The sequence below is a fragment of the Odontesthes bonariensis genome, chromosome 2 (genome assembly GCF_027942865.1).
Source record: "Odontesthes bonariensis isolate fOdoBon6 chromosome 2, fOdoBon6.hap1, whole genome shotgun sequence".
In the NCBI taxonomy this organism is placed as follows: Eukaryota; Metazoa; Chordata; class Actinopteri; order Atheriniformes; family Atherinopsidae; genus Odontesthes; species Odontesthes bonariensis.
In genome coordinates, this window is record NC_134507.1 from 2,050,160 (window position 1) to 2,062,556 (window position 12,397).

The window sequence follows — 12,397 nt, forward strand, 5'->3', positions numbered from 1 at the left end:
ACATGTCACAAACGTGAGTAGGGCTGTAGCGATACACTAATCTCACGATACGATTCAATTCAATACAATCTAATTCGATTCAATATGATATAATTTGATACAATTCGATTCAATTCTATTTGATACGATACGATTCAATTCGATACCATACGATTCGATACGATTCAATTCGATACAATTTGATTCGATACGATTCATTACCAAATTATTCATTACGATACGATTCGATTCAATTCTATACAAATTTAATACCATATGATTCGATACGATTCAATTCGATACAATTCGATATGATTCGATACACTTGCATCATTTTCTGGGGGAAAAAAAGGGACAGTGTGATTTGACATGAATCGTAGCTGATTGGACCGGTGGTCCGACCTTTGACCCGGAAGGACAACACCGCCAGACAAACAGAAACAAACGAACATGTCACAAACGTGAGAGCTGTGCACTTTATATAACTAATTTATGATCTAATTTATCACTGTTTTCTATAATTGCATTGTATTGTATTATTGACCCATCCCACGTGACGTCACAACAAAAGCGTCAGCCATTTTGGACGTGAAAACAAGTAGTCTACCACAGCCAACAACGGAGGAGCGAGGAACATTCAAAGGAAAATATCGATTCGATCAGTAAGGTTTACATCATGCCGGCATATTGTTGCGCGCCTGGGTGTACCAACAGTCAGCAGACGAGGAAAGATTTGTCTTTTTACCGGATCCCCACTGACCTTGAGCGACGGAGAAGATGAGTCGCGGCGATCAATAGGAAAGGCTGGCAACCTTCAGTATACCAGCGGTTGTGTAGTGACCACTTTGTTGGAGGTAAGTGTCGAATAAAGATATATAACATATACATATACATGCAAAATAAAGATAAAGCCTGAGAGGGATTTTCCACGGCACACCAGATGATCTCTCACGGTACACTAGTGTTCCCCCGTGCCATTTCAGGGTTGCCTTTCTACTAGATAAAACATAACACAGCGCATTTAGTAAAGCACTACGACTTGGTCATTGCAATTCTCGTAATAGCAAGATTATAACACCGTGTCAACGGGTTTACATGTCGTTTATCCTGGTGAACAACGTTAAATGAAAAATGTAAACAAACCTTAGCTGTAAAAAGATGGCGCCCACCGGCTCCAGGGACGATCCACTGGTAAAAGGCAGGTCACATAGCCCGACACAAAATATTTGTAGGCATCCAAACTCTTGTATGCCTTTAGATCCTTTCCTGTGTATGGCGATGGGTTTTTTACAACATAAATATAAAGGTCGTGGGGGCCGAAGTCGGGTAAAGACGAGGCGGTGGCATGCTGTCGGACGTCTGTAAACAGCCCTGGTGGAAGCAAGTACACGTCGTTTTCTAAACCTCCAATTTTCAGCTTCTCCAAATACCTCTCCCTCTGCTGGCCCACTAAATGCCCGACCTCGCTGGCTAGTGGAGTTTTTTTCTGCATCTTGTTCTTTCTTCTTTTATTCAATTTTCAGTCTGTCTGTATCATTACTGTTACTATCGTTACTCGCAAATCGTTGTCTTCTATACGTCCAAAATGGCGGTTGCTTTACGAAAGTCACGTGACTGGGAAGGGTCAATATTAATGTTCTGTGTTTTCACTAATTGTAACGTCTGACTTTTCAATAAAGTTTGCTTAAAAAACCAAACAAAAATAAATAAATCTAAACTTTATCGGGAAACAAAATATCGATATATCTTGCAGCATCGATAAAATTTCTCAGCCCGAGTAAAATCAATCCTAACGTCTCAGCCGCCAACCTTCATCTCGTCCCAGACGCCCGTGATCTCGGCCAGGCGCCCTTTGATGGCGTCGGACTGCTCCGGGTGCTCGGAGGCCAGGCGGTCCGCCTCCTTTCCCAGGTCGCCCAGCTTGTCTTCGATGGCCACCAGGTCGCGCTCCATCCCCGTCAGCTTCCTCTGCAGAGCCATGACGCCGGCCAGGTCGTTCCCCAGCTCCTGGGTGGACTCGATCACCTGCGGGACGACACGGGGGAGGTTACCGCGCCAACCAGAGTCTCTGATGTTTCAGTTTGACTGATAAATCCTGAGTTTGACTGATCCTGCTCTGCGAGGAGCATCTGATGTCTCCCACAGACGGTCCACAGCTTGTACCCGGGACCCTCGGGTCTTATTCACTGACAGATTCGTCTGTTCTGAGCCGACCGGTTCTGTTTGGTACCTTGGTCTTCTCCTTGATCCAGGACTTGGTCTCGTTACACTCCAGGTGGTAGTTCTGGACTCCCAGAGCTGAGTTCAGGTTCTCCTTCTTCTGGTCCACCAGGTCTCTGAACTGACTCCACCTGGACGGAGACAGACACCCATCATTAGTCCCGTCTGATTGGTCCAGTCAACAGGAAGTCGTTAATTAGTTACCTGGTTAGTTATCTGGTTAATTACCTGGTTATTTAATCTGGTTAGTTACCTGATGAGTTACCCGATGAGTTACATGCTTAGTTACCTGGTTAGTTACCCGATTAGTTACCTGACGAGTTATATGATTAGTTACCTAGTTAGTTACCCGATGAGTTACCTGATGAGTTACATGCTTAGTTACCTGGTGAGTTACATGATTAGTTACCTGATGAGTTATCTAGTTAGATGCCTGGTTAGTTACCTGATAAGTTACATGGTTAGTTACCTGGTTAGTTACCTGATGAGTTACCTGATTAGTCATTGGGTTAGTTACCTAATTAGTTACCCGATTAATCCTAAAGTTAACTGATAAACTGGATCAGTGACTCATCTAAATATCGTCACATCTTTAGGTCTGATGGTCCACATCAGACCTAAAGTTCTTTAACTACTTTCAATACATGAACTCTGATTATTTACCTTTTTAATCTAAAGTTTGATTAATGAATAATGGTAATTATATTCAATTAATGCATATTTCAAGGTGTTAAATCAAGTTTAATCCCATGAAGTCGGGTTTAATCTCCGGTTAAAGTCTGGTTCGATGACCTGACAGAACCAGTTTCTGAGCCGGTTTAATATCAGTCGGATTACCTGGTGTTAAGTTTGTCCTGATGGGCTTTGATCTCCGTCTCACTGGGATGTCCACTGTGCATCAGCTGCCTGGCAACCTGGTTCACCACGGCAACCCGGGAAGCCTGGTTGTTCATCTCTGGCTCCAAATTCTCGAACCTGGAAAGAATCAGTGAGGTGGGACCGTCAGGAGCTGATGTTCTGCACAGAACATCACATCACAGCTGGTTTGGACCGATAACAGACCAACAGGCAACTTGGAGCACTTCCACCAAAAACACCTGGAACTTAAGGAGCACTTCCACCAAAAACACCTGGAACTTAAGGAGCACATCCACCAAAAACCCCTGGAACTTAAGGAGCACTTCCACCAAAAACACCTGGAACTTAAGGAGCACATCCACCAAAAACCCCTGGAACTTAAGGAGCACTTCCACCAAAAACACCTGGAACTTAAGGAGCATTTACCAAAAACACCTGGAACTTAAGGAGCATTTCCACCAAAAACACCTGGAACTTAAGGAGCACTTCCACCAAAAACACCTGGAACTTAAGGAGCACATCCACCAAAAACACCTGGAACTTAAGGAGCATTTACCAAAAACACCTGGAACTTAAGGAGCATTTCCACCAAAAACACCTGGAACTTAAGGAGCACTTCCACCAAAAACACCTGGAACTTAAGGAGCATTTACCAAAAACACCTGGAACTTAAGGAGCATTTCCACCAAAAACACCTGGAACTTAAGGAGCACTTCCACCAAAAACACCTGGAACTTAAGGAGCATTTACCAAAAACACCTGGAACTTAAGGAGCATTTCCACCAAAAACACCTGGAACTTAAGGAGCACTTCCACCAAAAACACCTGGAACTTAAGGAGCATTTACCAAAAACACCTGGAACTTAAGGAGCATTACCACCAAAAACACCTGGAACTTAAGGAGCATTTCCACCAAAAACACCTGGAACTTAAGGAGCATTTCCACCAAAAACACCTGGAACTTAAGGAGCACTTCCACCAAAAAAACCTGGAACTTAAGGAGCATTTCCACCAAAAACACCTGGAACTTAAGGAGCACATCCACCAAAAACACCTGGAACTTAAGGAGCATTTACCAAAAACACCTGGAACTTAAGGAGCACATCCACCAAAAACACCTGGAACTTAAGGAACATTTCCACCAAAAACACCTGGAACTTAAAGAGCACTTCCACCAAAAACACCTGGAACTTAAGGAGCATTTCCACCAAAAACACCTGGAACTTAAGGAGCACATCCACCAAAAACACCTGGAACTTAAGGAACATTTCCACCAAAAACACCTGGAACTTAAAGAGCACTTCCACCAAAAACACCTGGAACTTAAGGAGCATTTCCACCAAAAACACCTGGAACTTAAGGAGCATTTCAACCAAAAACACTTGGAACTTAAGGAGCATTTCCACCAAAAACACCTGGAACTTAAGGAGCACTTCCACCAAAAAAACCTGGAACTTAAGGAGCATTTCCACCAAAAACACCTGGAACTTAGGCTGCGGCTACACGGAAACGTTTTTCACTGTAAACGATACTTTTTCTTATCGTTTCGCTGTCGCGGCCACACGGAGCCGGCGTTCCCACTACCCCAAAACGATAGTTTTTGAAAACGGGTTCCAGAGTGGGAAAGTTTGAAAACGGCCTCGTTTCGTTTCCATTGTTACAGCAAAAACGTTTTTGCGTCAGCCACACGTTGACGCTGGGAGCCAATTTTAACACCTCTCTATTGTCTCACAGCGTGGCGTGACACAGTGGCGTGTGTACTGTATCGTTTCATCGTTGTCGTCTGGACAGCAGCGCGTTTCCGTGTGGTCGCAAGAATTTTCGAACCCGTTTTCAAAAAAAACCTCGTTTCGTTTTCGTGTAGCCGTAGCCTTAAGGAGTACTTCCACCAAAAACACCTGGAACTTAAGGAGCATTTCCACCAAAAACACCTGGAACTTAAGGAGCACTTCCACCAAAAAAACCTGGAACTTAAGGAGCATTTCCACCAAAAACACCTGGAACTTAAGGAGCACTTCCACCAAAAAAACCTGGAACTTAAGGAACATTTCCACCAAAAAAACCTGGAACTTAAGGAGCATTTCAACCAAAAACACTTGGAACTTAAGGAGCATTTCCACCAAAAACACCTGGAACTTAAGGAGCACTTCCACCAAAAAAACCTGGAACTTAAGGAGCATTTACCAAAAACACCTGGAACTTAAGGAGCACATCCACCAAAAACACCTGGAACTTAAGGAGCATTTACCAAAAACACCTGGAACTTAAGGAGCACATCCACCAAAAACACCTGGAACTTAAGGAACATTTCCACCAAAAACACCTGGAACTTAAAGAGCACTTCCACCAAAAACACCTGGAACTTAAGGAGCATTTCCACCAAAAACACCTGGAACTTAAGGAGCATTTCAACCAAAAACACTTGGAACTTAAGGAGCATTTCCACCAAAAACACCTGGAACTTAAGGAGCACTTCCACCAAAAAAACCTGGAACTTAAGGAGCATTTCCACCAAAAACACCTGGAACTTAAAGGGATAATCCGGAGTAAAATGCACTTTAGGTCAATTTACGGGATGTTGGGAGTACATACGTTGAGTTGACATCAAAATCATTTAATTCTGATGTGTTTTGAGAATTTTTATTTGACCGTTTTCAGCCTAAAGTCGTTAGCCTGGAGGAGAGTGGGGCATATGGTATCGCCGCTACAAAACGCTATTTTTACACCTCTTCTACAGCTCCAAACAACATAACACTTACGTGGTAGTGAGTAGAGGGTCCCTAAAGCCAAACCGAAGTGTCCCGAGGTCTTCATGTGGTTGGATAGAGAGTCCAGAATGAATTTAAACCAGCCAGTCTCTTTCCGGAAATGCTGCTGCTGCAGCTGGCATCTTCAGCGTAAAGTCTGTATAGTAGAGCCGAGTGTGGAGTAACACGCTCTGGAAATTCACAATTTCGTTGCCGTTTTTTTTTTTTTTTTTTTTTTACAAACATAGTCCAGTATTTCTTTCGAAAGCCAGGATAGGAACAAACACGCACCATTACTCCAAAAGTTTGCTCCGCTGTTTGTTCAATAATCTGCTCACACACCTCTCCTTCTTCTGTGATGGTCACTCCAGTCACGCAAAAGACGTCTTCCGTAAACAGGAGGCTAGGTCACGCGAGACGTAAGGTCACGTGACATTTTATGAAATTCCAACCTGTTAGTAAGCTAGGCTTTGCTGTTGCATACAACTTCATTTCACTTTCGAAAGAAATACTGGACTATGTTTGTAAAAAAAAAACGGCAACGAAATTGTGAATTTCCAGAGCGTGTTACTCCACACTCGGCTCTACTATACGGACTTTACGCTGAAGATGCCAGCTGCAGCAGGAGCATTTCCGGAAAGAGACTGGCTGGTTGAAATTCATTCTGGACTCTCTATCCGACCACATGAAGACCTCGGGACACTTCTGTTTGGATTTAGGGACCCTCTACTCACTACCACGTAAGTGTTATGTTGTTTGGAGCTGTAGAAGAGGTGTACAAATAGCGTTTTGTAGCGGCGATACCATATGCCCCACTCTCCTCCAGGCTAACGACTTTAGGCTGAAAACGGTCAAATCAAAATTCTCAAAACACATCAGAATTAAATGATTTTGATGTCAACTCAACGTACGTACTCCCAACATCCCGTAAATTGACCTAAAGTGCATTTTACTCCGGATTATCCCTTTAAGGAGCACTTCCACCAAAAACACTTGGAACTTAAGGAGCATTTCAACCAAAAACACCTGGAACTTTAGGAGCATTTCCACCAAAAACATCTGGAAAGTCTGCCTCACAGACTCATCATGAGCTTATTTAAGGTGGAAAGTAAAGCCTCTGTTTGCCAGAAGTCTTTGGGTCGGCTTCTTACCGGTGCTGGACCACCTCCAGGTCCTCCAGCTTCTCGGGGATCTCCATGCTGTTGAGCCACAGCTCCTTCTCATCGATCCACAGCTCGCAGGCGCTGGCCTCGCTCAGCAGCTTGTAGAGCGCCAGGGCGTCCTGCAGCGCCTGCTTCCGGAGCCGCGTCAGCTCGGCCACCTCCCTGTAGCGCTCCTCGATGCCCGCCAGCCGGCTCTGAACCTGGGGACACACCAACAGAACCGAGTCAGCGGCGGTGGGACCCGGCGGGCCGGCGGCGCCGTCTGTCGGAGCCCTACCTCCTCGGAGTTGGCCCGCTCCGGCGGCAGCGTCCGGGACTGCTCGTGCAGCGCTTCGATGACGGGCCGGTAGCTGCCGATCTCCTCCGCCACGTCTTTGTGTTTCTTCACCAGAGCCTGAGTGGAGAACTCGTCGTGGCCGACGTCCACGCTGGAGACGATTCGCAAAACATCCAACATCCAGGTGTCGATATCGTCTGCATCCGCCTGCAGAAAGACGATGGAAACACCTCAGAATACATGTTGTGCTGCTCTTAAACTGCTCTTAAACAGCCCTGAAACTTCTCTGAAACTCCTCTGAAACTCCTCTGAAACTCCTCTTAAACTCCTCTGAAACACCTCAGAATACATGTTGCTGTGGAAGCTTTGTGGTCTTCCAGGCGGACACCAGGCGGCGAGGGGAGCTGGTTCTCACCTGGAATTGGTGCTGGTTGCAGGCTTCCTGCAGATGAGCCTTACGCACGGCGGAGAGGCGCTCCAGAGCCGCCCACTGCTCCTGTGGGACGGAAACACGTTGGTTCAGATTAAAGCAGATGGGACCTGTTCTCTGGCGGGATGGAAACACGTTGGGAAACATGAGTAGGGATGGGAATTGATGAGATTTTTACGATTCCAATTCCATTTTCGATTCTGCTTAACGATTCGGTTCTTTATCGGTTCCCTTATCGATTCTCATTTGGAGAAAAAGGACAACAAACCGGTCGATTAGCATCAACTTTGTTTAGTTTAGAAGTAACACGAGTCATGAGCTCACAAACCCAACAACGGTGAGGTCCACATTGGTCTATCATGGCCTGGGTAATTTAAGTCTTCCTGCTCTGGTGAAAGGAGAAGCTGGAGGTAGAGGTGAACTGGGGGTACTACCACCAGCCTCTGGCTCTGAGCCAGTCAGGCTCTGTCTCTCATGATTTCATCTAAATGTAATGCCTGAGAAGGCATTCATTTAACCTTAACCGCTACTAACAGCAGGTTTTACAATGAGGCAAATGGCGCTAACATGATAGGCAGTGTTTGTTAGTTAGTTAGTGACCTGCAGTGTTAGCCGAGGACATGCTAACGTTGCTAACGTTGCTGGGTTCAGATTCACCAACGTTAGTCCGGAGCGGATCGAAAACGCGACATTCATTCATAGTTATTGCATGTTGGTAGTATTTCCTCCCTTTGGTGAAATATTCACTTTGCAAGTTGCCCTGTTGTCGTCTTTTTTAGGGATGTGTAACCAAACTTTCGAGCGTTTGTACCGCTTGGGCGCCATGTTTACTGTTGACTGCTGGCTGCACTGGACTCGCCACGCAACGTTGCGTGGTGACGTCATTCGCGCCCACTGGAATCGATAAGGGAATCGTTTGCAAAATCGCCAAACGATTCCAAGGAAATGAAACACTGGGAACCGGTTCTCAACAAGAACCGGTTTTCGATTCCCATCCCTAAACATGAAGTTCAGATTAAAGCAGATGGGACCCGGAGCGGCGGGCTGCAGCTTACCTGGATGTCTTGGATCCGTTCCCTGATCTTGTCGGCTCCGAAGTGGTTGTCGGCCACCAGCTCCTCGCCCTGTTTGATGGTCTGCTGCAGATGGGCGGCGCGCCCGCTCATCTCGTCTTCGAAGGCTTTGTGCTGACTCAGCAGACGCACGGCGCCTGTGAGGTCCTTCCCGTAGTCCTCGATGGACAGGATCTGCTCCTTCTCCCTGATCCATCCCTCCTACACACCACAAACACAGTCTGAGTGCTTAACCAGCTGAGGGACGCCCAGGCTGGAGCTCCTCACCATCATACAGGGGGACAAACAACACGAAACTTTCATTTGAAAAGTTTTAATGAACTTAAATTACCTTTAATACATTTTAACGTCTGTTTCTAGGATTTATCCCTCAGCTTCTTACATTTAATCACCAAGTAAATCAACTGGATTTGATCTGTGATACTTTTGCTGGAATCAACTATTTGACCTTTTAAGAAATCATTTTAGCCACATAGTTGCTGCTTTTAGCTAATATCAATCATCTTAGGCAGCTATTTCTGGCTTTTTAGCTGGGATAATTGGCTGATTAATCATCATTTTCAGGCATCAGTCGTAAGACTTTAATTGTTTCCATCCAACCTCAGTCACAGCAGACTGTAAATAAAGCTTTTTATATAAAATCTGAGCTCATCTTTCCAGGTAACACTTTGAAACTGTGAAAGTTTCTGTGACTCAGTGTCTGTTAAAAAAACAGGGATTATTTATATATTTTTTTTATATTATTATATTTTAAAGGCTTTTAAAATTAAATTAAAAAAAATTAAATTAAATTATTTTTAAATTATTATATTTTAAAGTTAATTTTATGTTATTTATATTTACATTTTTTTTTTTTTTTTAAAGAAATAATAAAAACAGGGATGATGATGTTGGCTGAGGGTCAAATCTGACATCACAGCCTGGAGAGCCAATAAGAAGAAGGATAGAAGCGTGGGTAACCTCTTCAGCCATTTCCCAGAAGAACTTCCAGAGGCGGCGGGACTCCTCGAGGCGAGCTCGCCGCTCGGCCGCCAGCTGGTTCAGCTCCTGGTAGCAGAAGTCCATGTGAGAGACCCGGTCCCTGATGATCTGAGGGTCACAGGGCTTATAACCTGAGGACGGGGATGAAGAGGAGGATGAAGAGGAGGAACACCGGAGGAGGATGGAGACTTACTTCTACCGGAATCCAAACCGGGGAAATAAAAAACAGCACTAGCCTGCCATACTTTCGGAGTCATCTGCGAACTTCTGAGCGTTGCTGTTGACGTTTCGGACCCGATCGGACTGGATGCTGATGTCGGCCTCCACCAGAGCGTGTTTCTGCAGCAGGTCCTCCACACCCAGCAGGTGCTTCCCGTAATCCTGGGACAGCAGCAGCATCTGCAGGCCGAGAGGGGTCAAAGGTCAAAGGCGGGTCAAAGGTGGGTCAAAGGCGGGTCAAAGGGGAGTCACAGGCGGGTCAAAGGGGAGTCACAGGCGGGTCAAAGGTGGGTCAAAGGCGGGTCAAAGGTGGGTCAAAGGCGAGTCAAAGGCAGGTCAAAGGCGGGTCAAAGGCAGTTCAAAGGCGGGTCAAAGGCAGATCAAAGGCGGGTCAGAGGTCAAAGGCGGGTCAAAGGCGGGTCAAAGGTGGGTCAAAGGCGGGTCACAGGGGAGTCACAGGCGGGTCAAAGGTGGGTCAAAGGCGGGTCAAAGGTGGGTCAAAGGCGAGTCAAAGGCGGGTCAAAGGCAGGTCAAAGGCAGTTCAAAGGTCAAAGGCGGGTCAAAGGCAGTTCAAAGGCGGGTCAAAGGCAGATCAAAGGCGGGTCAAAGGCAGTTCAAAGGCGGGTCAAAGGCAGATCAAAGGCGGGTCAGAGGTCAAAGGCGGGTCAGAGGTCAAAGGCAGGTCAAAGGCAGTTCAAAGGCGGGTCAAAGGGGGGTCAAAGGCGGGTCAGAGGTCAAAGGCGGGTCAAAGGCAGTTCAAAGGCGGGTCAAAGGCAGTTCAAAGGCAGGTCAAAGGCAGGTCAAAGGCAGGTCAAAGGCGGGTCACAGGCGGGTCAAAGGCGGGTCAAAGGCGGGTCAAAGGTCAAAGGCGGGTCAAAGGCGGGTCAAAGGCAGGTCAAAGGCGGGTCAGAGGTCAAAGGCGGGTCAAAGGCGGGTCAAAGGCGGGTCAAAGGCAGGTCAAAGGCGGGTCAAAGGCGGGTCAAAGGAAGGTCAAAGGAAGGTCAAAGGTCAAAGGCGGGTCAAAGGCAGGTCAAAGGCAGGTCAAAGGAAGGTCAAAGGCGGGTCAAAGGCGGGTCAAAGGAAGGTCAAAGGAAGGTCAAAGGCGGGTCAAAGGTCAAAGGCGGGTCAAAGGCGGGTCAAAGGCAGGTCAAAGGCGGGTCAGAGGTCAAAGGCGGGTCAAAGGCGGGTCAAAGGTGAGTCAAAGGCAGGTCAAAGGCGGGTCAAAGGCGGGTCAAAGGCAGGTCAAAGGCGGGTCAAAGGCGGGTCAAAGGTCAAAGGCGGGTCAAAGGCAGGTCAAAGGCGGGTCAAAGGCGGGTCAAAGGCGGGTCAGAGGTCAAAGGCGGGTCAAAGGCGGGTCAAAGGCAGGTCAGAGGTCAAAGGCGGGTCAAAGGAAGGTCAAAGGCAGGTCAAAGGCGGGTCAGAGGTCAAAGGCGGGTCAAAGGAAGGTCAAAGGCGGGTCAAAGGTCAAAGGCGGGTCAAAGGCGGGTCAAAGGCAGGCCAAAGGCGGGTCAAAGGCGGGTCAAAGGCGGGTCAAAGGCAGGTCAGAGGTCAAAGGCGGGTCAAAGGAAGGTCAAAGGCAGGTCAAAGGCGGGTCAGAGGTCAAAGGCGGGTCAAAGGAAGGTCAAAGGCGGGTCACAGGTGGGTCAAAGGCGGGTCAAAGGCGGGTCAAAGGCAGGCCAAAGGCGGGTCAAAGGCGGGTCAAAGGCGGGTCAAAGGCGGGTCAAAGGCGGGTCAAAGGCGGGTCAAAGGCGGGTCAAAGGCAGGTCAAAGGCGGGTCAAAGGCGGGTCAGACAAGCTAGGGTATTTTTAGTGGTGCCAAGGCCCCACCGTGAGATAGCTCGGCACACATTTCTTTTTTTCTCAAGGATGCATTATTTTAGTGACAATTTTATTTATTTTCTAGCATTTGTTTTTGTTTTAACTCTTTACTCCCAAAATAAATGTTGAGTTATCTTCAATATTTGTCTCAGGCTCTCTGTTATCCCTGTCGAGCCACAGTCTTTTTAAATGAAGAGGTCAAAATTTAATGTTGTAGGGGAAAACACTACTCAAAGCAAAACTAATACGGCTCCAAAATTTATAAATGTACTAGTTCGCCTCAATTAGTGAGAAATAATGTGCCTCTGTGAGCACTGGGGGGGCTGGGCCCCCCTAAAGACCAGATCCTAAAATCGTCCCTTCCTGAACCCACCCTGAAACTACCCTGAAACTGCCCCTCTAACTACCCTTAAACTGCACCTTCATCTCGTCCATCCAGTCCATGATGTACAGCATCTCCTGGAAGACCCTCTGCAGGCCCAGGTTCTGCTCCAGCCGGTGCCGGCGGGCCTTCAGCAGCTCCAGCAGATACTCCCACAGCCGGATCACGTTGTCCTTCCTCGCCGTGATGCGCTTGATGTCATGGTAACTCTCCGCCTCCAGCTCCTTCGCCACGGCAACCACCGCCTGTA

The 12,397-nt window shown here is 47.0% G+C and overlaps 1 protein-coding gene across 5 annotated transcripts in view; it reads right to left on the bottom strand.

The window, feature by feature from the left end:
• LOC142388663 (spectrin beta chain, non-erythrocytic 1-like) overlaps positions 1 to 12,397 on the bottom strand; it is a 179,619-nt gene that overhangs the window by 37,161 nt on the left and 130,061 nt on the right. For all 5 annotated transcript variants that reach the window (XM_075474226.1, XM_075474210.1, XM_075474191.1 and 2 more), the window contains 10 exons: positions 12,186 to 12,392; positions 9,965 to 10,127; positions 9,708 to 9,859; positions 8,730 to 8,948; positions 7,660 to 7,740; positions 7,245 to 7,451; positions 6,956 to 7,167; positions 3,037 to 3,174; positions 2,210 to 2,330; positions 1,789 to 2,004 (listed from right to left, as the gene is read on the bottom strand). In XM_075474226.1, the coding sequence (XP_075330341.1) occupies positions 1,789 to 2,004; positions 2,210 to 2,330; positions 3,037 to 3,174; positions 6,956 to 7,167; positions 7,245 to 7,451; positions 7,660 to 7,740; positions 8,730 to 8,948; positions 9,708 to 9,859; positions 9,965 to 10,127; positions 12,186 to 12,392 (1,716 nt within the window). The remainder of the gene's footprint in view (positions 1 to 1,788; positions 2,005 to 2,209; positions 2,331 to 3,036; positions 3,175 to 6,955; positions 7,168 to 7,244; positions 7,452 to 7,659; positions 7,741 to 8,729; positions 8,949 to 9,707; positions 9,860 to 9,964; positions 10,128 to 12,185; positions 12,393 to 12,397) is intronic.